Here is a 25808-nt window from a genome sequence, read left to right as displayed (position 1 = left end):
AAGAATCCAGGTTGGGAATTCATAATTTTCTTGTTCAGAATCTAGAAATAGACATTAGTCAAGAATGACTACATACTTGGTGAAAACTAGCACTAAACACGTCACCATTCAACAAGTGAGTATGCATTTTCACCAAAAGTAGAGCAAACCAGTGAAAAAACAAGCCCGATGATATTACAAAATTGTAATGTGGAATTCATGCAGAACTCCACAACTGTGGAGTCAAAGTTTAAAAAATGATTGACCTGAATTTGGTGAGCACAGCAACAGAAAATTCAATATATAGCTGCAGTAGTGAGGAGATTCAGGCTGTCTGCTGTGACTGACAACATAGGGCTCCAGTTGTCCAAAATGTCAGTGATTGTTTTCAATACCCCTGACGTTTATATCAGAGTGCTTTTAGATCATGGAAGGACATAGAGTCATAGAGATGTACAGCATGGAAACAGACCCTTCGGTCCAACACGTCCATGCTGACAAGATATCCCAACCCAATCTAGTCCCATCTAGGCCCGTACCCTTCCAAACCCTTCCTATTCATATACCCATCCAAATGCCTCTTAAATGTTGCAATTGTACCAGCCTCCACCACTTCCTCTGGCAGCTCATTCTATATGGGTACCACCCTCTGCGTGAAAAAGTTGCCCCTCAGGGCAACTTTTATATCTTTCCCCTCTCACCTGAAACCTATGCCCTCTAGTTCTGGACTCCCCAACCCCAGAGAAAAGACTTTGCCTATTTATCCTGTCCATGCCCCTCATAATTTTGTAAACCTCTGTAAGGTCACCCCTCAGCCTCCGACACTCCAGAGAAAACAGCCCCAGCCTGTTCAGCCTCTCCCTGTAGCTCAGATCCTCCAACCCTGGCAACATCCTTGTAAATCTTTTCTGAACCCTTTCAAGTTTCACAACACCTTTCCGATAGAAAGGAGACCAGAACTGCACGTAATATTCCAACAGTGGCCTAACCAATGTCCTGTACAGCCGCAGCATGACCTCCCGACTCCTGTACTCAATATTCTGACCAATAAAGGAAAGCATACCAAACGCCTTCTTCACTATCCTTTCTACCTGCAACTCCACTTTCAAGGAGCTATGCACCTGCTCTCCAAGGTCTCTTTGTTCAGCAGCATTCCCTAGGACCTTACCATTAAGTATATAAGCCCTGCTAGATTTGCTTTCCCAAAATGCAACACCTCACATTTATCTGAATTAAATTCCATCTGCCACTTCTCTGCCCATTGGTCCATCTGATCAAGATCCTGTTGTAATCTGAGGTAACCTTCTGTGCTGTCCGCTACACCTCCAATTTTGGCATCATCTGCAAACTTACTAACTATACCTCTTGTGCTTGCATCCAAATAATACATATTAATGACAAAAAGTAGTAGACCTAGCACTGATCCTTGTGGCACTCCACTGGTCACTACCACCATCTATCTTTGAGCCAGTTCTGTATCCAAATGGCTAGTTCTCCCTGTATTCCATGAGGTCTAACCTTGCTAATCAGTCTCCAATGGGGAACCTTGTCGAATGCCTTACTGAAATCCATATAGATCACATCTACCACTCTTCCCTCATCAATCCTTTGTTACTTCTTCAAAAAACTCAATAAAGTTTGTGAGACATGATTTCCAACACACAAAGCCATGTTGACTATCCCTAATCAGTCCTTGACTTTCCATATACATGTACATCAGGATTCCCTCCAACAACTTGCCCACCACCCACGTCAGGTTCACTGGTCTATAGTTCCCTGGCTTGTTCTTACCACCCTTCTTAAACAGTGGCATCACATTTGCAAATCTCCAGTCTTCAGGCATCTTACCTATGACTATCGATGATACAAATATCTCAGAAAGAGACCCAGCAATCACTTTTCTAGCTTCCCACCGAGTTCTAGAGTACACCTGATCAGGTCCTGGGGATTTATCCATCTTTACGCGCTTTGTGACATCTAGCACTTCCTCCTCTGTAATATGAACATTTTGCATCTCAGCTTGCAACCCTGTGTTTGACTTTTGCACAATGGGTATGTTATCTGTGCAATTTGCAAAGAAAGTACTAAAAACAAACTACAAGACAATGTTAGAATTATGGAATCATAGACTTTTACAGTACACAAAGAGGCCATTTGACTTCTGACAGCACTACACAGCTAGTTCCATTCTCCAGCCTTAAATTCATCACATTCAGATAGATATCCAGTTCTCTTTTGAAAGCGCCTATGGAATTCTTCTCCACTACTCCCTCCGGCAGCACAATCCAAATCCTAACAACTGCCTGTACAAAGAGATTTCTCCTCATCTCTCTCCCAGCTGTCTTGCTGACAATCTTGAAATTGTAAGCCCTACTTACTGACATCCTAACTAATAGAAACAGAGTGTTCTTCTTTATCTTGTCAAAGTTCTTCATAATTTTGAACACTTCAATAAGATCACCTCTTAACCTTCTCTATTTCAAGGAGAATAAGCCCAATTTCTCTAATCTTTCCTCATATTCGAAATCCCTCATTATTGGCATCCTTCTAATAAATCTCCATTGCATTCACCTTAAATACGGTGCACACAAATGATCACAATACCCCAAATGTATTCTGATCAATGGTTTAGAGGGGTAGCATTAATCCCTTGCTTTTATATTCTATTCTTCTTTTATAATAATGTAGACATTGTGTACTCCGGTGATCCCCTCAAAGTTGTACCATTGTACTTGTATTGCCTTTCTGTGTTTCTTCCACCAAAATACATTTTTCACATCTGTGAAAAAATAAAACACATTTCTTAAATTGTGTACTGTTGTATGCTTTATGTTGTCATCTCTGTCCTTCTTAGTGTTCTGAACTTTCCCGTGTTAATGGTATGAATGCTGTATCGTATTTTGAAATGGATCTCCTTAGTTTGGAAATAATCTTGGTGAATGGCTGCATTATCAACTGTCAAATAGCATAGATGCAAAAGACATCCATCTACAATTAACTGATGGACCCTGTTGCTGTAGTAACTGGGAACTCAGTGCATTCAGAATAACTTGCATTGCCTCATGTATAGGGCTATATTGTGAATAGTGCCACCAAAAAGCTGTTACATGGAGATCACTGCCATCTCTATTAATGTAGAACACTGGACTTTTATGGAAATTCAGAATCCTTCCATTGCCTGCAATGATTTTTTGAAGCAAAATACCTCCCTGTCTGCCTGGGGGCTATATGGCTTGAAAATTCATTTGATGTTCCACAACACAACTCTTATGGAACTTGGAGACATACACAGCTGTTACATTCTTTTTACACAAGCTACCATACAATATAATGTGCAACAAGACAGTGCCTAATTGTGCTGCACTAAGTGCTGCATTCTCTTACAGTTCAAGCAAAGCACTGCTTCCTTAACAGCATTAACTTCCTCAATGCCTCATCGGGCAATTCCTTAGCAACATCACTGTGTATCTCCCATGAATATATCGATGTTGAATTTTGATGTTCTCTCCTATCAAAAATATATTTGACTAATGTTGAGCTTGTCAGCACTTTGCAGAATCTTGTTGTTAATATGTTTTCTACGTTCGTGATCAGACATTTTTTACAAGCATTGAACTATCAAACTTGATCATTGATATTTTGAATAATTATAGTCATTAAATGCCATGTTGGGTGTAAAGGGATTTCAGACAATTATCATTAATGAAAGCACAACATTGCTGACTCTTATTTTCTCATTCAGTCACCAGGATCAAATGTTCACAAATTGGATGTTTGAATTAAAATTTCAGTAAAGCTTCATGATATGGGAGATGGGTATGTCTTACTCCCATGTCTAATAGAGAGTTAAACTTTGAGTTCAAAATCTTCAATGTTTTTAACCAGGTTACCAAAAATAACATTATTTTTCTGAACTCAGATTACCTTAAATGGAGATTTGAAAAAATATACAGGTGCATATATTATCATTGATAATATGAAAAACAATCTTTTCTTAGTAGATACAGTTATGATGAAAATCATACTTAGCAATTTATTTACACAATTGAAAATCTGAATATCTGAACAAGGAACAACCCGCAATAAATTTGTTGGAAGATGTGAAAAGAGAGAACAGCTGATCTGACTTGCAGATTCTGTACTACAAAACAAATTATGCAATAACTTAAATACGATGCTTGTTCAGGTTATCTGAATATGATATAAGAATTGTTATTTTGTTTAACTAAGTCAACTGGAACATACCTGCAGATTGCTCCTTGGCCTGGAATTATATCACATTTGCCATCATTAAGACAGAAGTCTGTGTCTATATCACAAATACTTTGACAGGGTAAGTCATCCACACTCATATACCCAGCATTACAGATACATTCTGATTCTCCTGTCCAGTGATTCACCAAGCATTCAGAATGTTCATTGCAGGCTTGAAACTTGCATGGGTCAGCCCCATTACCTGAAATCACAAGGCACAGCTGTGTATTAGTTACAATTCCTGTTACAAATAGACAGTACATGGTACAAAATGGGGTTCATTAAATACACAATGGAAAATACAATGTGCACACCATCCAGGAATTATCTCCAACATTCGGTTTCCTCCCACAGTCCAAAAATGTGCAGGTTAGGTGAATTGGCCATACTAAATGCCCGTAGTGTTAGGTGAAGGGGGTAAATGTAGGGGAATGGGTCTGGGGTGGGTTGCGTTTCGGTGGGTCGCACTTCGGTGGGTCGGTGAGGACTTGTTGGGACAAAGAGCCTGTTTCCACACTAAGTAATCTAACCTAATCTAATCATCACATGCAAGTCCCATTCCAAGTCACAATCCATCCAACTTGGAAATATATCACCATTCCTTCAGGGTCATTGAAACTCCCTTGTGAATGGATTTGTAGGTCCACCTACACCAAATGGACAGTAGCAGTTCAAGAAAGTAGCTCACCACCACCTTCTCAAGGGTGACTAGGGACAAGCAATAAATAGTGGCCCAGCCAGCAACGCCCACCATCCCATGAGCAAATTTTTTAAAAGCCTTAGGATATTCAGCATGTTTAAAAGCAGCATAAACATTTGCTGGTGTTATTCTTACTAATGTTGTCTTGAATTATCATCTTTAAAAGTTCTCCGACCAACAAAATCAACATAAACACCTTGGGACTTACTCTAATTCTGGTTGCCCAGGACATTTCCTGGCCCTTTTAGGACTCCTAACTCCTTGTTTAAATTCTTTCCTGCTATCTTTGCATTCGTTGAGGGCTCTGTCTGTCTTCAGTTTCCTAAACCTTATGTATGCCTCCTTTTTCTTTTTGACTAAGCTCACATTTCTTCTTATTCCTGACGAAGGGCTTTGCCCGAAATGTCAATTCTCCTGCTCTTTGGATGCTGCCTGACCTGTTGTGTTATTCCAGCCCCTCCTCCCTCCCCACACTCTCAACTCTAATCTCTAGTCCTCACTTTCACCTCACAATTTCTCCTGTCATCCAAGGTTCGCGAATATTACCATTCTTAACCTTCATTTTCACAGGAATATGCTGGTCCTGAACTCTAATCACATGGCCTTTAAAAGAATCCCATATGACAGATGTAGATTCATCCTCAAAGAACCGCCCCACTAATCTGCATTCCGCAGTTCCTGCCTAATGTTGTCATAGTTAGCCTTGCCCTGATTTAGTATTTTAATCTGAGGACTACTCTTTTCCTTATCCATAAGTAACTTAAAACTTACAGAATTATGGTCACTGTTCCCGAAATGCTCCACCACTGAAACTTCAATCACCTAACCAGGCTCATTCCCCAATACTAAATCCAGTATGGCCCCTTCCCTAGTTGGACTACTTACATATTGCTTCAAGAAGCCATCCTGGATACACCTAACGAATTCCCTACTCCTTCCAAGCCCTTGGCACTCTGAGTTTTAGTCAATATAAGAGAAAATAAATACATTTATTTTGACAACCGTAATGTTTTACATTTTTCCATAATCTGACTAAATGTCTGTTCCTCTATCATCAGCTGACTGTTAGGAGGCCTGCAGTACAATCCCAACAAAGTGATTGCATCTTCCTAATGTTGAACACTACCCACAAGGCATTGCTGGATGAGCCCTCTCAAATGCCCTCCCTGAGTATAGCTGGGATATTCTCCCTTAACAGTAATGCAACTTGCCCACTTCTTTTATATTCCTCTATATCACACCTGAAATATCTAAATCCCAGAATTTTAAGCTGCCAGCCTTGTCCCTCTCCCAAGCAAGTCACGGTTATAGCTATAACATCATTGCTACAGCGTAATATAAGCTCTAAATTAATCTGCCTGACCTAGTATACTCCTCACAGTTAAACAAATTCACCTCAGATCGCCAATCATGTTCAGGAACCTCTCCCAATGTATGTTCTTCCTCTTCGTCTTACAGGTCTTGGTCTCTAACTCCTTCTTGGTCATTTCACTTGCAGACCCACTGCTCTGGTTCCTATCTGTCTGCCCTGCTAGTTTAAACCTTCACGAGTAACATAAGCAAACCTGCAAGGACATTGGTGGAGGACTTCCATTTTAGGTGCAACCTGTCCTTCTTGAAAAACCCGCCCTGGAAGACATCCCAATGATCCATATACCTGAAGCCTTTTCTCCTTCATCAGCTCTTTAATCATGTACTTAACTGTACTCTCTTTCTATGCCTAACCTCACTGGTACATAGCACAGGGAGTAATCCCAGGATTACAACCACAGAGGTCCTGCTTTTCAACATATTATCTAACTTCCTGAACTCCCTTTGCATTACCTCATCATTCATTGTGCCTATATAATTAATACCAATGTGTTAGTACCAGATGACTGACCATTATTGACAGGTTTATTCCTTTCACCTTTTTCTAAACTTTTGAACCCCTTGAATCCTTGGTGCCATCACCATATAGAGTACTGGAGTTAGACAGCATGGAAACAGACCCTTCAATCCAACTCATCCGCACTGAACTTATATCCTAAACTGATCTAGACTCAATTGCCAGCATTTGGCCCATATCCCTCTAAACTCATCTATTCATGTATCCATCCAGATACCCTTTAAATGCTGTAATTGTACCAGCTCCACTACTTCCTCTGCAACTCATTCCATACTCGCACCATCCTCTGTGTGAAAACGTTGCCCCTCAGATCCCTTTTAAATCTTTATCCTCTCATCTTAAACCTATGCCCTCTAGCTTTGGACCCCCCTACCCTGGGAAAAAGACCTTGGCTATTCACCCTATCCACGCCCCCTCATGATTTTATAAACCTCTATAAAGGTAACCCTCCTCAGCCTCCAAAACTCCAGGGAGAAAAGCCCCTCCCTATAGCTCAAACCTTTCAACCCTGGCAATGTCCTTGTAAATCTTTTCTGAACCCTGTCAAGTTTAACAACATGCTTCTATAGCAGGTTGAAGAACAATTGGAAGATGGTGGCTGAATATTCAAATATTTCCACCATTACTTACTCAGTAACACATGTAGCCAAAGTGACTGTCAATCACTTTCAGCCAAAAGTACCAAGTATACAAACCACCTCAGCCTCTTCCTGTGGTCCCCAGCATTACAAAAGTGTGTCTATAACCAATTTGATCTTCCCTGGGTGATATCAAAAATGATTGAAGACTGGAAACTCCAAGGCCACATGCCCTGATAACATTTGCCAACAGTACGGAAGACTAGTGTTCCAGAACCATCTGCACCCCTACAAACCTGATCCTTTACCATTGCAACACTGACATCTTCTCAACAATGTGGAAAACTGCCCAGATATGACTTAGACAACAAAAGGACAAATTTAATCCAGGTAATTATCACCCGATCAACTACCTCCCAGTCATCAGCAAAGTAATGCTAGGTATTATCAATAGTGCTATCAAGAGGCACTTACTCAACAATAAACTGTAAATTCTTAGTTTTGGTTCTACTCGAATCACTAGACTTGTGACTTCTCTCCAACCTTGGACTAAACATGGACAAAGAGGCTAAATTCTGGAGTTGATGTAGCAATTGACTGAGTGTGTTATCCAGGAGCTCGAGCAAAACTGGAATCAATGGGTTTCGGGGGGTGGGGAAAACTCTCCAGTGGCTAAAGTACAATGTAGAGCAAAGGATTATTGTTGTACTTGACGGAGGCCGATCATCTCAGCCCCAGAACATTTCAGCAGGAGTTCCTCAGGGTAGTGTTATAATCAAAAGTGAAGCTTTACTGATAATTATACAATGTTCAGTATCATTCACGACTCCTCAGATACTTAAGCAGTCCACATCCAAATACTACAAGATCTAGATGACATCCAGGCTTGAGATTAGATTAGATTAGACTTACAGTGTGGAAACAGGCCCTTCGGCCCAACAAGTCCACACCGACCTGCCGAAGCGCAAACCACCCATACCCCTACATTTACCCCTTACCTAACACTACGGGCAATTTAGCTTGGCCAATTCACCTGACCCGCACATCTTTGTGACTGTGGGAGGAAACCGGAACACCCGGAGGAAACCCACGCAGACACGGGGAGAACGTGCAAACTCCACACAGTCAGTCGCCTGAGTCGGGAATTGAACCTGGGTCTACAGGCGCTGTGAGGCAGCAGTGCTAACCACTGTGCCACCGTGCCGCCCACTGTGCCACCGTGACAAGTGGCAAATGATATTTGTGCCACACAAGTTCCATGCAATGGCCAACTTCAACAAGAGAATCTAACTATTGCCCCTTGAAGTTTAATGGCACTGCCACCACTGAAGCCCCCACTACCAGCATTTTGGGTGCACTATTCACCATAAACTGAACTGGAGCAGTTATTTAAATACTATAGCAACAAAAGCAGATCAAAATTGGGAATTTTGCAGCAAACAACTCAGTTCCTGGCTCCTCAAAGCTTGTCCACCATCTACAAGGCACAAGTTAGGAATCTGATGGAATAATTCCCACTTCTCTGATGAATGCAGCTCCAACAAATGAAGAAACATCACAACATCCAAAGAAACTTGCTTGATTGGCACACCACCCGCCAATTTAGGCATTCACTCTCTCCACCACTGGTGCATAGTGTTAGCTGTTTGTATCATATACAAGATGCAAAGCAGCAATTCACCAAGAGTTCTTGAACTACTCCTTCCAAACCCATGACCTCTACCATCCAAAAGGGCAATGCAGCAGGCACACAGGAACACCACCCAAATCCCTTTCCAAGCTACATACCATCCTGACTTAGAGCTAGATCATTGTTCCTTCATTTTCTTGGATCAAAATCTTGGAGCTCCCTTCCTAACAGCACATTTTGTCTATTATAGATGGGTTGCAGTAGTTTAAGGATGCATTCATTCCACCTTTTCAAGAGCAAATAGGAATGGGTAATAAATGTTGGCCTTGCCAGCGATTCCCACACTGCTAGTAACATGCAAGTGCCCTAGCTAAACCAAAGTTGATGAAAGGACCACCACTGGGCCTGTAAACTTTGGAAGGAATAGCAATGCAGGTTGCTGGTAAACATAATTCCTGAATCACTGACAGAATTGCAAGCCCGTTTTGAGTGTGTACATTTTTCTCTATCTTCCCTGTTGTAGCCTGCCTTTTCTAACTGTTTTCATAGATAACATCCATCTGGAAACGTATTTATTTTATGCTGCTTTTCATTCTGCTTATTTAATTAAAAGATTAAATTGGATATTTCTTGTCCTTCTGATCAGTACTATTTTTTAGAGTGTTTATCACCCTTCATTCTCCAGATGCTTCCATTCTTTAATGCCCATCTCACCGTTTTAACTATTTGCTAATACCTTTGCTCTTTCAATATCTTTATATTGTCTCACTAGTATAATATTTTATATCATTGAACAAACTCCTACTTTTGCATAAAATAACCTCAAGGTCATTCAATCTGTTATCCCTATGAACAACTGGGGTATCTGCTATTTATTACCATTTCTTTATTTTGACTCCTCATTAGAGATAACCTTACCTTTTAGCTGTCAGTTCTTTTGCAAGTCATGTCTGAAATGTTAGCACCTTTTTCATTCTAAAGACTGTGTCCTTTCCTCCCAGTTAATTGATTCCAATCAATATTAACTGGAATGATAGCATTTAAAATTGTGTGGTAAGACTTTTATGATTTCAAATTAATTTCCAATAGTAAATTATATTCATAAGTTTTTCATGTTTGGTCTTATTCCACATGAATATTGAGTAGAAACTCAATAATTGCTATTAATCATAAAATACACTCAGCTCATAATGGGTATTAAGTGACTTACTAATGATCTTCCAATAGTCCCTGTGCTCCACAATATCAGATATCTATTTATGATGTGGGGAGCCGGTGTTGGACTGGGGTGGACAAAGTTAGAAATCACGCAACACCAGATTATAATCCAAGACCTTTATTTGGAAGCACTAGCTTTTGGAGCACTGCTCCTTCATCTTGTGATTGTGGAGTATAAGATCGTAAGACACAGAATTTATAGCAAAAGATTACAGTGTCATTCAGTGATATATTGAACAAACCTGGATTGTTGAACAAATAGCAGCAGCAATGGTTGAATCATAGGGTGAGGGGGAGCAGTATCAGTTCCAGTAGCACTGGTTCAGGGTAGTGGAATGATGTCAGCTCCAGCAGAACTACGTAGAAGTGGAGTTGGGGGGGTTTGTCATCTGCACTCAAGTTGAGACAGAGTGGGTTACCAGCTCCTGCAGAACTATGTCAGGGGATGGGCTGCTTTTTCCAACTGGAACTGGTGGCCTGGAAGGTCAGGGCCATACGGTGTTGCTTCATTGAGTACTAGGAAAATTGGGGAGGTGTGTTTAGTGTGGTAGTCAGTTAGAATCAGGGGGTCTGTTTAATAGTCATACAGGAATTAGATTAGGATTTTAATTCTCCAAACATTCTTGAATAATTTAGATAAATCGGAAGCCTTCAAATTCTTCAACTTTAATGGATCCCTTTTGAAGAGATTCAGATACAAGGGAATTGCCCAATCAAAAATTTCATCTCCTGGACAATTTCCCATGGAAACAGCTGCACCTGGGCTTTTGCATCACTCCAAAGTGTAACTTTGATCTACACTGTTTCAATAAGTACCTGGCCATTGGAATTTCTGGCCTTTAGTCGGCCAGAAATGCACTTGAAATGCCCTTTAGCCAACTCCTTTTCTTTTATTCTTGCATGGATCAGGGACTCCAGCATTTGTTGCCTATGCCTGAGTTACTCTTAAACTTGGGTGCCATTTAGAATTAGGCCATTTTAGAGGGCATGTAAAAGTCAACTACTGTGGATCTGTAATTACATGTAGGCTAGTCCAGGTTATAAAAAAAGACACTCTTCCCTGAAGGCCATTAGCGAAGCAGATTTTTTTTTAAACCACAATGGTTTCATAGTCAACATTATGCTACCATTTTAAATACAGATTTTACTGAATTCAAATTTCACCATTTGCTGTAGTGGATTTGAATTCATGTCCCAGAATATTTAGCCTGGAGTCCTAGATTACTTGTCCATGATGCCATCCCACAATTCAGAAAATTTGGAAAAGAGATTTGTGACTAGTAGAAAATTATCATCATGTACGGTAAATAAATCTGTTACAATTTTGGAGGAAGGAGCCAATGGAATCTCATGAGGTTGTAGAGATTTTTTTGTGTTGCTGTGGTTGGGGACTCTGGCACGTTTTTCACTTCCTCATTGGCTTCTCCTTCTCATTGTTGATTCCCTGCCAATACACAAAATCCAGCGCCAGGCGTCTTTTTGGCTCAGGCCCATATGTCCCTGGTGTAACTCTGTCAATATCTTCTGGTGAAGAACTTTATGCATAACCTCTTCTTCCACTTCAAAACTTATGCCTCCTGAGATAGCTAATTCATTTGTGAACAGCCAAAAGCACTTGAGTATGTCTGGCATCATTTTTATTGTGTCAGATCATGCTTTGATGATAACTTTCTAACATGTGTTCTTTTGTGAATCATGAGTTCTTATTTCCTGAAGGTGTTTGGATTAATGCTGGCCAAAATTAAATAAACGGACTTTAAATATAATCTTTTACCTCAATGTCCATATTGTCTATTTGTAAGTCGAATGGACTTTCTGCATTCTTATTTGAATTTCATTGTAGTCTATGTGGTGCATTTCTTAGTGGTTTGCAATTATTTACAAAGGTTTGTGGTCAGTTTCCTCAAATAATCGTTTATCAAACAGATCCTTGTGGAATCTTGTGATATCAAAATTCAAAGCTAGTGTTTTGCACTCTACATTGGAATAACTGGATTCTGCTTGCGATAGGTTTTCAGATCAAAATAAATTTTGTTTACTATCTTGCATGTTTCATTGCACTTTAGTACTGTAAGATACAAGTTTCCAATTTTGCATGTTTGAATGATTCAAACACAGACTGATGGCCCTCCTGCCATACATATAGGATGCTTTCATTTAGAGATTTATTAACAAAGGTGCCTTCTTGCAAAAGTTTGGTAGAAAATTTGGGGTGACATGGTGGCTCAGTGGTTAGCACTGCTGCCTCACATTATTAGAGACCTGAGTTCAATTCCAGCTTCAGGTGACTCTGTGGAGTTTGCACGTTCTCCCTGTGTCTGCATGGGTTTCCTCTCACAGTCCAAAGATGTACAGGTTAGGTAAATTGGCTATGCTAAATTGCCCATAGTGTCCAGGGATATGCTGGACAGGAGGATTAACCATGGGGAGTGCAGGGTTACAAAAATAGGATTGGTCTGTGTGTAATGTTCTTCAGAGTGTCAGTTTGGATTTGGTGGGCTAAATGATGTGCTCCCACACTATAGAGATTCTATGAAAGTGCTAGGAATCTGAGATATCTCTGCAAACCTCATTTGTGTTGGGTAGTAGGCATGTGTCATACATCGTTGACTTTGTCTGGGTCAGGACAGTTCTCATAATCTGAATTAAGGCCATAAACAGTAAAGTAGGCCATTGAATCTGCTCTATCATTCAATGAGATTATGCTGGTTTGATAATCCTCAACTCCATTTTCTTTTAATTTGATTCATGTTTCTTAAATGTGACAAAGAAGGCAGTGGGAGGCTTAAAGTTTTTTATCCCATGACATTTGGACAGCCTAAATGTACTCCTGACATAGACATAGGCCAGCTCTTACTGACAGGATTTTTAACTGGAATCAGGGAAATGAAGTGCAGAACCTAATGCATGCATGAGCTTTAGGGCTCTCTAACTACTACTTGATTAGCGATGTGCTGGGCTCTGGGTACTGACCATTGGCAGCTTGTATTTGGGGTAGTTCACTGCTAGTACCCCTTTTTTTCTGTGCTGACTCCAAAGGCCTGTCTAAAAGACAGTGGTTGAGAATATTGCTGGACTTTAACAAAAAAAGGCACTTGTCTTACACAACAAGATGTAGGTTGTTGCATGATAGCAATAGATACAAATAATATTGACTACATATAACATAGAACTGTACTGCACAGAAATGGGCCCTCAGCCTATGACTGGTGAAGCATAATTACAATGATGAGGGGGCTAGAAATGGCAGGTCTGTCTCCACTGGACATCATATATGACTGCCTGATTTTGAAAACAAAGACTGTGAGACATCTTTAGATTGGGTGAAGATGAATGCAAGTTCATCATAATCTCCCTCACAACCATTACCTTACATAACAATAACAATCATGGCAGAAAACCCATCAAAAGTTGTCTTCCTGTTCCCTTCTATTTGGTGCCCAAAACTGATGAGAAAATTGAGGAGGATGCCAGGAAGTATCATCTTCTTCTACAACATCATTTGAATACCTAGGCTGGAGCTGTGTGTACTCCAGGTGCAGAACTAATTGCATTCTTCAGGAAAAACACCGCATACAAACAGTGTCCAGTCAATATCATCTTCACTGTATTTAACAGCTGAGCATTCCCCGGGAGCAAAAAATAAGAAACCTCTCCTGGCAATTCTTTGAAAATGTTGCCACTCTTACTTAAAGTAAAAAAATCACACAACACCATGTTATAGTCCAACAGGTTTACTTGGGAAGCACTGTTGTGTGATTTTTAACTTTGTCCACCCCAGTCCAACACTGGCATCTCCAAATCATTACTTAAAATACATCCCCTATATACAGTCCCTAAATGCTGCAAATTTATGATTATGATTAGATTCCCTACAGTGTGGAAACAGGCCCTTTGGCCCAACAAGGATATACCAACCCTCCGAAGAGCAACCCACCCAGATACATTCCCCTACAGTTACCCCTGACTAATCCACCTAACACTACATGCAATTTAGCATGGCCAATTCACCTAACCTGCACATCTTTGGGCTGTGGAAGCACCCGGAGGAAACCCACACAGACACTGGGAGAATGTGCAAACTCCACACAGTCGCCTGAGGTGGGAATTGAACCCCGGTCCCTGGCGGTGTGAGGCAGCAGTGCTAACCACTGAGCCACCATGCTAAACTTCTTTTGGCAATTATTCAATTAATCCTGAAGAATGGGTCACAAGAGAGTTGTAAACAAAACCTGGCTTCAATTTTATCTCCACAGATCTCTGTGAACTCTTTGAACCTTGGGTAATCTTCTTAAAGTCTATAACTATTACAAGCACTGAAGCCAGGTATGAACATGAGAAGAATTTAGATTACTACAATCCTATTAATGATATAGTAGGATGGCCAGAAACGCACGTACAAACTAACAGCTATCCAAATAACCTGTGTTAAAGTTAATTTTTATATAAGGTAGTTGGACCTTGCATTTCAGCTCCTTTAGTATTTATTATGAACAGGATTCTGCTCATCAAATTATGACACTGTCCATCAATACAGGAAGGGACTCTGCTTTTGTACCAATAAAAAACATTTCAATATCTCACAATTATCGTTGAATTATCAAATAGAATTGAAAATTGGTTTACTGGTGACCTTCATGTGACTGTGGAATAAGCAACGTCACCCTTGGTTCTCACCTAAAATACAGGAGAAAATATAAATTTTAGAATAATTCAAAGGGAAGTCCATTACAGGGCAGCTGAATGTTCAATTTGGGTGAAATTTCATTCCTATTACAGTTTTTAAAATTTATTTATCTCTAATCTACACATTGGGTTGGAGTTTACACTTTTCAGAGGGAGATGCAGTGGAAGGTGAGTGGTCCACTAACCTCCTTTCCACCATCTCAGTTTGGAGAATTAAATGTCACATGACCAACCAGGGACCATCCAGCAAGAGGCCCCCTATTTGGAGGTGCAACCTGATGCTCTGCCCACTGGGGGATCTAGGATGGGATATCGTGCAGCTGAAGGGTTATGCCCAACAGAACGTTAGTCGGGGTTACTAATTTAACAGACTCCCGCTTATTGAGTCTGTATTTGCTTTTAAATGAGGCTTTAAAATGTCAAAAGATTCAAATGTCAAAAATCATACTGATGCTGTCACCTTCACCCAAAGAAATTGCTGTTACATTTAGCCATGGTCCCAGCAGGAGCTTTTGTTGTTTGGCCCTTGTGTCATCCCTTTAAAAATTCACTCATGGGCTGTGGACATCGCTGGCTGCCCAGCATTTATTGCTGATCCCTAGTTGCCCATGAGAAGGCAGTGGTGACCTGCCTTCTTAAACTGCTACAGTGTAGATGCTGTAGATTGACCCATAGCTCATAATTATGGAATTCCAGGATTTGACCTAGCGACAGTGAAGGAATAGCGATATATTTCCATGTCAGGATGTGCAACTCATTATGCATACAATATAGTAACCCCGATGCATTCTCATCTGACTTCCAAGATAGAAAATGGATGACAAAATCTTCCATGTAATTGTCTTTTTTAACATGTTAAAACAGCTTGTTAATTTGTGATTTAAAATGCTGGCAGGGTTTCCAATCTGCACGTTTGTCGTGTGTAATATTTAAGGCTGAAGTCATGATATCAGGCTGGCATTCCATATCATCACACCACAGTATATTTTCACACCATTTCATAAATATTTTATATATTCCTCATCCAGTTGTTAACAACAACAAATTAAAATAATGGCAACCAGCAAAAATGAAAGCTGTACTTTCTTCTTCATTGAACAATGCATAATAATTCATGTTAAAATATTTGCCCTGACACATGTTACTTGACAGGATGAGTTTTATAAAATCCTTCGACTGACCGAACTAGTCCTCACTCTGAACAACTTCTCTTTCCAATCCTCCCACTTCCTCCAAACCAAAGGAGTAGCCATGGGCACCCGCATGGGCCCCAGCTATGCCTGCCTCTTCGTAGGATATGTGGAACAGTCCATCTTCCGCAGCTACACTGGCACCACCCCCCACCTTTTCCTCCACTACATTGATGACTGTATCGGCGCTGCCTCGTGCTCCCACGAGAAGGTTGAACAGTTCATCCACTTTACTAACACCTTCCACCCGACCTCAAATTTACCTGGACTGTCTCAGATTCCTCCCTCTCCTTCCTAGACCTTTCCATTTCTATCTCGGGCGACCGAATCAACACGGACATTTACTATAAACCGACCGACTCCCACAGCTACCTAGACTACACCTCCTCCCACCCTGCCTCCTGTAAAAACTCCATCCCATACTCCCAATTCCTTAGTCTCTGCCACATCTGCTCCCAAGAGGGCCAGTTCCAATACCATACAACCCAGATGGTCTCCTTCTTCAAAGACCGCAATTTCCCCCCAGACGTGATCTACGATGCCCTCCACCGCATCTCCTCCACTTCCCGCTCCTCCACCCTTGAGCCCCGTCCTTCCAATCGCCACCAGGACAGAATCCCACTGGTCCTCACCTATCACCCCACCAACCTCCATATACATCGTATCATCCGTCGTCATTTCCGCCACCTCCAAACGGACCCCACCACCAGGGATATATTTCCCTCCCCTCCCCTATCAGCGTTCCGAAAATACCACTCCCTCCGTGACTCCCTCGTCAGGTCCACACCCCTCACCAACCCAACCTCCACTCCCGGCACCTTCCCCTGCAACCGCAAGAAATGCAAAACTTGCACCCACACCTCCCCCCTTACTTCCCTCCAAGGCCCCAAGGGATTCTTCCATATCAGCCACAAATTCGCCTGCACCTCCACACACATCATTTACTGCATCCGCTGCACCCGATGTGGCCTCCTCTATATTGGGAAGACAGGCCGCTTACTTGCGGAATGTTTCAGAGAACACCTCTGGGACACCCGGACCAACCAACCCAACCACCCCGTGGCTCAACACTTCAACTCCCCTTCCCACTCCACCAAGGACATGCAGGTCCTTGGACTCCTCCATCGCCAGACCATAGCAACACGACGGCTGGAGGAAGAGCGCCTCATCTTCTGCCTAGGAACCCTCCAACCACAAGGGATGAACTCAGATTTCTCCAGTTTCCTCATTTCCCTTCCCCCACCTTGTCTCAGTCCCAACCCTCGAACTCAGCACTACCTTCCTAACCTGCAATCTTCTTCCTGACCTCTCCGCCCCCACCCCCACTCCGGCCTATCATCCTCACCTTGACCTCCTTCCACCTATCGCATTTCGAACGCCCCTCCCCCAAGTCCCTCCTCCCTACCTTTTATCTTAGCCTGCTGGACACACTTTCCTCATTCCTGAAGAAGGGCTCATGCCCAAAACGTCGATTCTCCTGCACTTTGGATGCTGCCTGACATGCTGCGTTTTTCCAGCAACACATTTTCAGCTCTGATCTCCAGCATCTGCAGTCCTCACTTTTTCCTTTTATAAAATCAAGCCAACCAACTTCACAAAGCACTTAACTGGAGCAATGTAGATGAAAACATTGATATTATCACCCATTCACATAGCTTGTGCCTACCGGTCATGCTTCAGAGTGGATCATGGATACAACAAAAGCAGGAAAATATGAACATCTTATGGAAAAACAAACAAAACAAGAGAAACTACCTACCTGATTCAACATCCAGAGAAAATCTATCAATCGCAAGGTTCATCGTCTGGTATGCTGTGTTGCAGAAACCATCCAGAATTAGGTAAACTGCATTGGTAACATTCTGTGGAACAGGCTTTGCAAACTTCATCCGGCTGTTAACGATAATGCTACCATTTCTGAAGTTTAAGATTTCAAGGTGCTTGAAATCAGTCAGGTTGGACTGAAGGTAGGGAACCAACTAGAAAAGAAGCAAATAAAACTCTTGATAAGCATTGCATTGCTTCCTACACAAGATTTATCACATTTTGTGTTTGCTGTCATTTTATTTTTCCAAAGTTTCTCAATTTTCCAAAAAAGGAAGAATACGTTCGATAAAACTTATCAAATTCTTTGAGAAGGAATTCACAGTGGATGTGGAAAGAGGGATACTGATTTCACGGCCTTAAAGAAAGTCTTTGGCATTGGGATTATTAGAACCTATGAAGTGGTTAAACAAGAGTACGAGAAAACAGAATGAAAAATTACTTAGGAAAGATAACAGAAATTAAACTTATAGGCAAAATTTCTGTGTTTGTTGGAATGTAATGGAAATTAAATTGTTTATGTATGGGTTTAATGTAGATGTGTTTTTGGAATTCCAGGGTTTTGACTAAGCGATACTGAAGGAACAACAGTAATATATTTCCAAGTCAGGATAGTGACTGTCTTGGAGGGGAACTTGCAAGCTGTGGTATTCCCATGTATCTGCTGCCTTCATCCTTTTAGTCGATTGGCTAAAGGTTTGGAAGGTATTGACTAAGAACTCTTTGTGAATTTTTATAATGAATATTATGAATGGTACACACTGCAAAAGGAAAAAGCATGAATGTTTGTGGGTGTGATGCCTCTTAAACGGGCTTCTTCATCCTCGATAATGTCAAGACTTGAGTATTGTTGGAGCTGCACTTATCCAGGCAAGTAGGAAATATTCCATCACACATCTTACTTGTGTCTTGTGGATGGGGGAACAGGCTTTTGGGAGTCCAGAGGTGAGTTATGAACTCTGGGTGAGTTCTAATCTCTGACCCACTGTTGTGGCCACTGTGTTTATATGGTTAGTTCATTCTGTTTCTGGTCATTGGTAAGCCCCAAGGAGTAGATTTTGTGCAATGGAGAACAAACAATTTTTTACAGTTCTTTTCTGTTGGTACTGGCACAATTGGGATTTATGTAATTTAAGTTGATTAGTGTAAATTGACCTGTATTTTAAAAACAATTGGATCTCTGAGACTGTTGCCTGACTAATCTGCAATTGTGGCAGTTAGTATATGGTGAACCATGTTTGTTGGCTGCATATCAATCACTGTATTCTGTGGAAAACAACCTTCTAAACATGCTTTCTTGTTTCATGACATTGATCTCTAGACCGTTAATAGGCATTGTATCCAGGAAAGGTCTATAAATCATTTAGCACTTCTAAACCTTGCCATATTGTGTCACACAGTACAGAACTTGCTGAATTATCAATTACTTCACTTACTGGACGTGAAATAGCTAGTAAATGAAAGAAGTTTCTTGAAATCAGTACACAGCATTTGTTGCCAAGTTTCAGTTCTGGAGGAGCCTAGATTAATTACATGAATGGGAAATGTTCTTGTCCACATGGAGTACCTAATTTGGAAGACCAACCAAGCAATAAATGTAACTGTTTCATCCAGAAGATCTGCTGCTAGTCCAATTCTTGAGGATTTTCACACTCAAAAGTGAATCCTAACTTCACATGGTTTGATTTCAATTTCTTTAGGATAATTTTAAATAAGGTTTTTGTATTTCAATGCATAATCTAGCCTTCAAAACAAAAACTGACTAAATTTTATTGGCTTATACCCACTAGCATGTTATTACCTACCTTCTTAAGAACAGAAAATTAAGTAGAGACATCCTAGAAATTAATTCTTACCTCGATCAAAATGATTAGTTAATTATAGTATCACATCTGCCAACTCAGATTCTGCTGTGTTGTTTATGTCAGGAACTCAACCCTTTAGATGCGACCATGATGTCCCTGCACTTATCATCGCCATCCTTAGTTGCTCCAATAAAATCTCCACAGCAGCTTTTACAAATCCTGGTGATCTTGCCAATGCCAGAGCACATCTACAGCTTCACTTCCAAATGTGCAAATCACCCCAACCCTTCTCACATTTGAAAGACATACCTTGTCTTTCCACGGAGACATAGACAATTTGAAATTTCATCCCCTCTTGGTGACTTGCTTAATTACGCTTGGGCAGCTTGCCTGTTATTGGTTAATAAAACCTAACCATCAAAATAGGCTACATAGGCATATATGGCCTAAATACTTTTACAATTCAAGATCATATCATAAAACACCAAAATTGGCTAAAGGGATTTGATTATCTATCATGTACAAACAAATGTAAATTTAAATCAGTTATTAGGAGGAAATAGAGACATAGGAAATGGGAACAGGAATAGGCCATTCAGCCTTGTGAGTCTGTTCTGCTAGTCAATATGATCATGGCTGATCATCAAACCCTGTTTCTACTTTCGTCCCACACCCTTTGATGTCATTAGCCCTAAGAGTTATATCTAACACCTTGAAAACATTCAATGTTTTGTCCTCAACCATTTTCTATGTCAGAGAAATCCATAGGCTCACCACTGTCTGGGTAAAGAAATTTCTCCTCATCTTGTAGTAGCAAATAGTAGCTACCATGAGTACAAGATCAAAATTAACGTAAACAAAATGATAAAGAATTGGTTTATTTGATATTGGAAGCTCATCAAAAGTTAAGTGAAACAGAATTGCCCGATCTGGCACTAGGTGACAAAAAGATCATAATTCTGTTCCAAAAAGAAAATAGTTATTGAAAGGATCTCCACAATTATTCTTGAGAGTCAAACATGCCTCATCAGCTTTGACTTAGCTTCACCATTGTTAAGGGAAGCAAGAATTTACATCGCGCTATTTGTCCTTAAAACATGTCAAAGCACTTTGCCGTACAACAGAACACATTTTGAATGTAATCACTGCATTAATTATCACAAACAAACTATAATTCAGTGATTTAAATGTATATTTGAAAGAGTGAACTTACTAATTCCAAGAATTGTTGTTCTAGTGCTTTATATTCATGTGAACTTTTGTTGAACAAGTCATCTGAGAAAATCATATTCGTCACACGTAGGCTGAAGAAGACTACTAGTGCCTGTCGAGATCTGTGACTTTCTCTAGCTGTGGTGCTTGTTGGAACAGTAACTGGCAATTCTGTGTAGATGCTAGCCATTTCTTCATTATCTGATTCTTCACGATGCTGGAGTATGTATGAGGGATCCAACTTATTTGAGATATCTTGAACTTCAGACATTTCTATTTTATCCTTGGCTATATCTTGAGGAGATTGTATTTCATTGTGCTCCTCAATAATTGAATCATGGTGGTCTATTGGGAAGTACTCTGTCGTCATATCCATTGCTATGGATGTCTTATTGGCAGGTTTTACTTCAGAAAACACTGTCATGTGTATTCTCTGAATGGATTCATCATCAGAATGAATGCTGTTACTAGATTTACTGTATGCTTGAACAGTGGCTGATGATTTATTGACATTGTGCCCTGAAATAGATACACCAATGCCTTGCACTACTACTTTTGATTGAGGAGTAGATCCCATCACTGTGGAAGCAGCAGTATTAGGTAGTATAGGGTTATTCCATTCAGTAGCAATAACATTAGCGATTTCAGTGTCTAGTGGAGTTAATATTGTAGGAAAAGATTGTAAATCATTAGACAATTCTGTGTTTGATTGGACCCCATTTGAAGAATCTAAGCTTGATTGGCTTATGGAGAATGTATCTCCAAAGGGCTGCATCACCAAGACTGATTTTGTGGTTGCTTGCAGCAAGGTAGAGATATCTGCCACCGTCAGTGAGTCTGTCATCAGTTGCTGCATATTGGAAGATGCTGTGATAAACTGCCTTATTGTGGTTGAGTCTTGGATCAACTGACCCACTGTGGGTTGTTCTATTACCATATCTTCTGTGGGAAGAGATTTTGTTACTGTGTGTGACATGGTGACCAATTCTAACATTTCTTGCTGTGCAGTGTCCAATTCGGTTATTATGTGCCCCTTGGCAAACAATCTCGTAGTGAACTGATCCTTAATGAAAGAAGTTTCTGGACTTCCTCTGGTAGATGACTTTGTTCCTAGATGGTCTGTGACAAAGGCATCCATTGTTGTTTGACTTTTGGTGGATAGTTGAGTCACTGGGAACTCCGCAACAAACGACTCTTCAATTGATTCCAATGTTGTTGCATGTTCTGTGAAGGGTTGAGCCCTTAAGGTTGAGTCATTGGAATGGTAATTAAAGACATCTGTGGGTTCAGATGTTTGTATTGTTAATTCTAATTCATTATCTGGCAACTGGTCAACAGGGGCTTTTTTACTTACTGTCTCTGCAATGTGAGGTTTGATTTCAACACCAATATCACTGTATGAAGCTGTTTCATTTAACAAAGGAACATCTATTTCATTAGAGATAATTGTATCGACAAGAATCTCAGGAGGATCATCAGTCAAATTCCCAATAGTTACACTTGGTACATTTGTCAGATAATCTACAGTGATGTCAAAGATTGGCATATTTGTGAATTGAACGGAATTGCTGACCAGTGATTCATTATCTAGCTTATTGTGGAAAATTGGCTGAAGGGCTACAGTCGCCCAGGACTGTAAAACGTCTTCCACAGATCCTGTCCTGGATTCATAATTGGAAAATGTACCACTACCAGAGGCATCTGATGTAGTGATTTGTATTGTGGACAAATCAGAGGTTCCTTTCATTTCAATATCAATCAGTGGGCTTAGATCTGAAACAGATGGTGCAAATATTACATTCATTGTGCTCGTTGGCATCTTCTCATTAGAAACATTTTGCTGTTCCACGGGATTTATATAGTCAGTTAATATAACAGGAGTGTTTTCAGCTTCTGACATTCCTTTGCCAGTTGTTTGGTCAGACTGCAAATCACTAACTGTTGAACGTGACTGTAATAGCTCTTCAGTACTCAACATGGAATCTTCTGATCCATCCTCCTTGTCTGCAAATTCTAAAAGTTAAAAGCACACATTACTTCACTTGTAAATTCACTGGAGACATGAAGTATCAGTGACCAGGTCAATGCTATTAATATCTCCACAACTAGGTAAAATCCATTCTTCATAAAGTTGAGTTTTTTTTAAATGTTTTGCATCCAAATTAGAAATTATTTCAAATTGATATCATAAGTGGTTGTGGCAAGAGGTCTTGGTTGACATTAATTGAATCCATATGTTGCAGATCATGTTGTGTTCAAACAAATGTTACTGCCCTACTATGCCAGATATGCTGCTTGTTAAAAAAAGCCCCTTCTTTCATATTGAACGAAATGTCGGATTATGAGAATAAGTCACTGTGTAGGGACTTCTTTTGAAATGGGGCACTGTGCCAGATTAATATAGACAGAAATCAAAATTCGGCCTATTCCAACCAGTCAATGTTGTCAAAGGTGGACAATCATACCCATTCGTGAGTGTTTGGCAAATGTGGAATAACCTTGATTTTGTAATTCTCCATTTTGCTGAGAGGAAAAGACAGAAAGAAACCTGAAAAGACAGAGAGAAAAGCAGTTACCAGTTCCTTGATTTTCTGGGTCAAACTTGATGCCTCCAAGTGTAAGACTGGTTGATCGCTCTGTAAAGGAAAACACAATCAAATTACTTGATTCTTGTCAGTTCAGATTTTAATCTCCAACACATTTCTCAATTCTGAAGTGTATTCATTACAATTGATATTGTTTACCATTCATGAGCTGAAGAGTCTCTGGATTAAAAGTCAGTGATGCATTCCCAATTAGATTTTCCTTATGCAAGGCCTCAACTACAAGATTCTTGAAATCCGTTAATGTGTAGGCAGCTGTCAGCTGATGTTCCACTTCAAAGGAAAGATCATCTTCTATATTTTTGAGGTTCACATCGACTAAAGTAAGTGTTTCGTTCTGCAAAGCTGGTGTATTTCCATCAAATGTTACAGTGTAGTGAACCACTACATTATTACTGCTGCACAGGAAATAACATGTTAACAGAACATAAAATCACTACAAGCAGTGGTTAAATGGATTTGGATTCAGATGGAGAAAAACATTTTCTACTACATGAAGAAGTTGTCTTGAGTTAACACAGATCAGAAAGCTGGAGTTTATGAGGTTTTAAATGTAGTTTTGAGAATTACGTTAATTGAGGCAGCCCAGAAGCAAAGTAGTTGATTTTTCCGTGTTTTACACAACTTTGTGGTTGCTTACATTCAATCCACAAACAATTTTCAGAGGTTTAATAAAGCTGAAAGAAGGTGTGAAATTGGCACAATACATCTGCCCGACAGACACAGCAACTTGCTAGCTGTCTTAAAATCATGAAGGTAAGCATTCTCCACACATTTGCCTTGCCTGCACTAAAGAATTATAAGTTGAGCTGAAAGAGAAAAAAAAACCTGAAGGACACTCAGTGTTTCTGATTTCAGAAGGCCACAGAGATGTTTGAAACATTTGGGCAACTCTAGTTACTTCTTATAAATGTATTAGCATAAATGTAATCTTGCACTGTAAAACTCATCTTGGAAGTAATTCTACCTCCAATTTTAGTTCAAATGGTAGCACATACCAAACTCTAGCCCCAACAAACATGAAACTGCCAATTACACTAGGGAGAAAAACCCAGAGTTGGGAATTGAACTAATAACAATTACAGTGGTAAGAGATGACAGGAATAAAAACTAACATGTTTCATAGAGACATAGGAAACACAGCAAAAGGAACTATTGTTTAAGCCAGGATCTTTTCACTGGATTTGAACTAATTTTAATTAAAGCATATATATATTTAATATATGTTTTGCTAAAGTCTTTAAAATGTTGTAGTTAAAATCATATTACCTGTCTGAATTAGGATGTTTCCTAAAATAGAAGGCAAGGAAATTTATATTAAACTTCAATATGTATAAAAGCAAAGGGCTCATTTAATTTGTAAAGATTATTTTAAAGTTGATAACATTTTCATTCTTGCATGGATGAGTGTGAAGGCAGTACATTTTTACTTGTGTGATTCTTGGATAAGAAACATAGACAAAAGACTTGAACAAACGTGAAATTTACCCATTACAACATTCTATTACAATGGTGCAGAGTTTGTTGTTAGCCACAAAATATAGGCGTTCACAGCTGGCTTTGAGAGATTTTATGATCTTTGTGGCAAAAACCTCACCCCTCATAATATGTAGTAGACTTTTTTCTATTCTTTCATGGGATACGGGCAAGGCGAGATTTTATTGTTCATCCCTAAATGTTACTTGTGGTTGCTGGCACATTTCAGAGGGCACATTTCTGGCACAAGTGTCAACCACATTTCTGTAGATCTGGAGTTACATATAGACCAGATGAGATGGCAGATTTCCTTCCTAAAACATTTAAAAATTCTGCACAAAAATGCAAATATGTTTTCACAACCAGATCTGTTATTCAGCAATAATTATTACCCAGATCATAGTTACAAGCATAATTACATTGGATTGAACAAGGCTTAACTTATGTTTTTTACAAACAGTGAACAGAAGCGGAAAATTCTCATCACATCAAATATTTTGAATGGTTGTCAGCTCTAAGGGTGGAGTCGGTAATGTCCACACTGCAAACTGTGTCAAAGCACAGGATAACAGATTGCATCTGGGGGAGTACTCCCCACCTGCTTGAATGAGTACAGGTCCAGCAACACTCAAAAAGTTTGGCACTATCCAGGATAAAGCAAAACGCTTGATTGTTAGTGGATGCAATGCCATTCACTCCCTCCACTGCCAACATTCAGTAGCAGCAGTGTGGACTATTACAAAGATGCATTGCAAAGGTCCTGAG

At 40.1% G+C, this 25808-nt stretch overlaps 1 protein-coding gene across 1 annotated transcript in view; it reads right to left on the bottom strand.

Moving 5' to 3' along the window:
* The window catches only part of impg2a (interphotoreceptor matrix proteoglycan 2a), an 83131-nt gene that overhangs the window by 13458 nt on the left and 43865 nt on the right, over positions 1–25808 (bottom strand). The window contains exons 9-14 of the mRNA XM_060832817.1: positions 24837–24857; positions 23709–23965; positions 23541–23600; positions 20966–22977; positions 17883–18102; positions 4225–4435 (exon numbers count right to left, since the gene is read on the bottom strand). Of these exons, the coding sequence (XP_060688800.1) occupies positions 4225–4435; positions 17883–18102; positions 20966–22977; positions 23541–23600; positions 23709–23965; positions 24837–24857 (2781 nt within the window). The remainder of the gene's footprint in view (positions 1–4224; positions 4436–17882; positions 18103–20965; positions 22978–23540; positions 23601–23708; positions 23966–24836; positions 24858–25808) is intronic.

The sequence above is a fragment of the Hemiscyllium ocellatum genome, chromosome 12, assembly GCF_020745735.1.
Source record: "Hemiscyllium ocellatum isolate sHemOce1 chromosome 12, sHemOce1.pat.X.cur, whole genome shotgun sequence".
In the NCBI taxonomy this organism is placed as follows: Eukaryota; Metazoa; Chordata; class Chondrichthyes; order Orectolobiformes; family Hemiscylliidae; genus Hemiscyllium; species Hemiscyllium ocellatum.
This window is presented reverse-complemented; position numbering and strand designations above follow the sequence as displayed.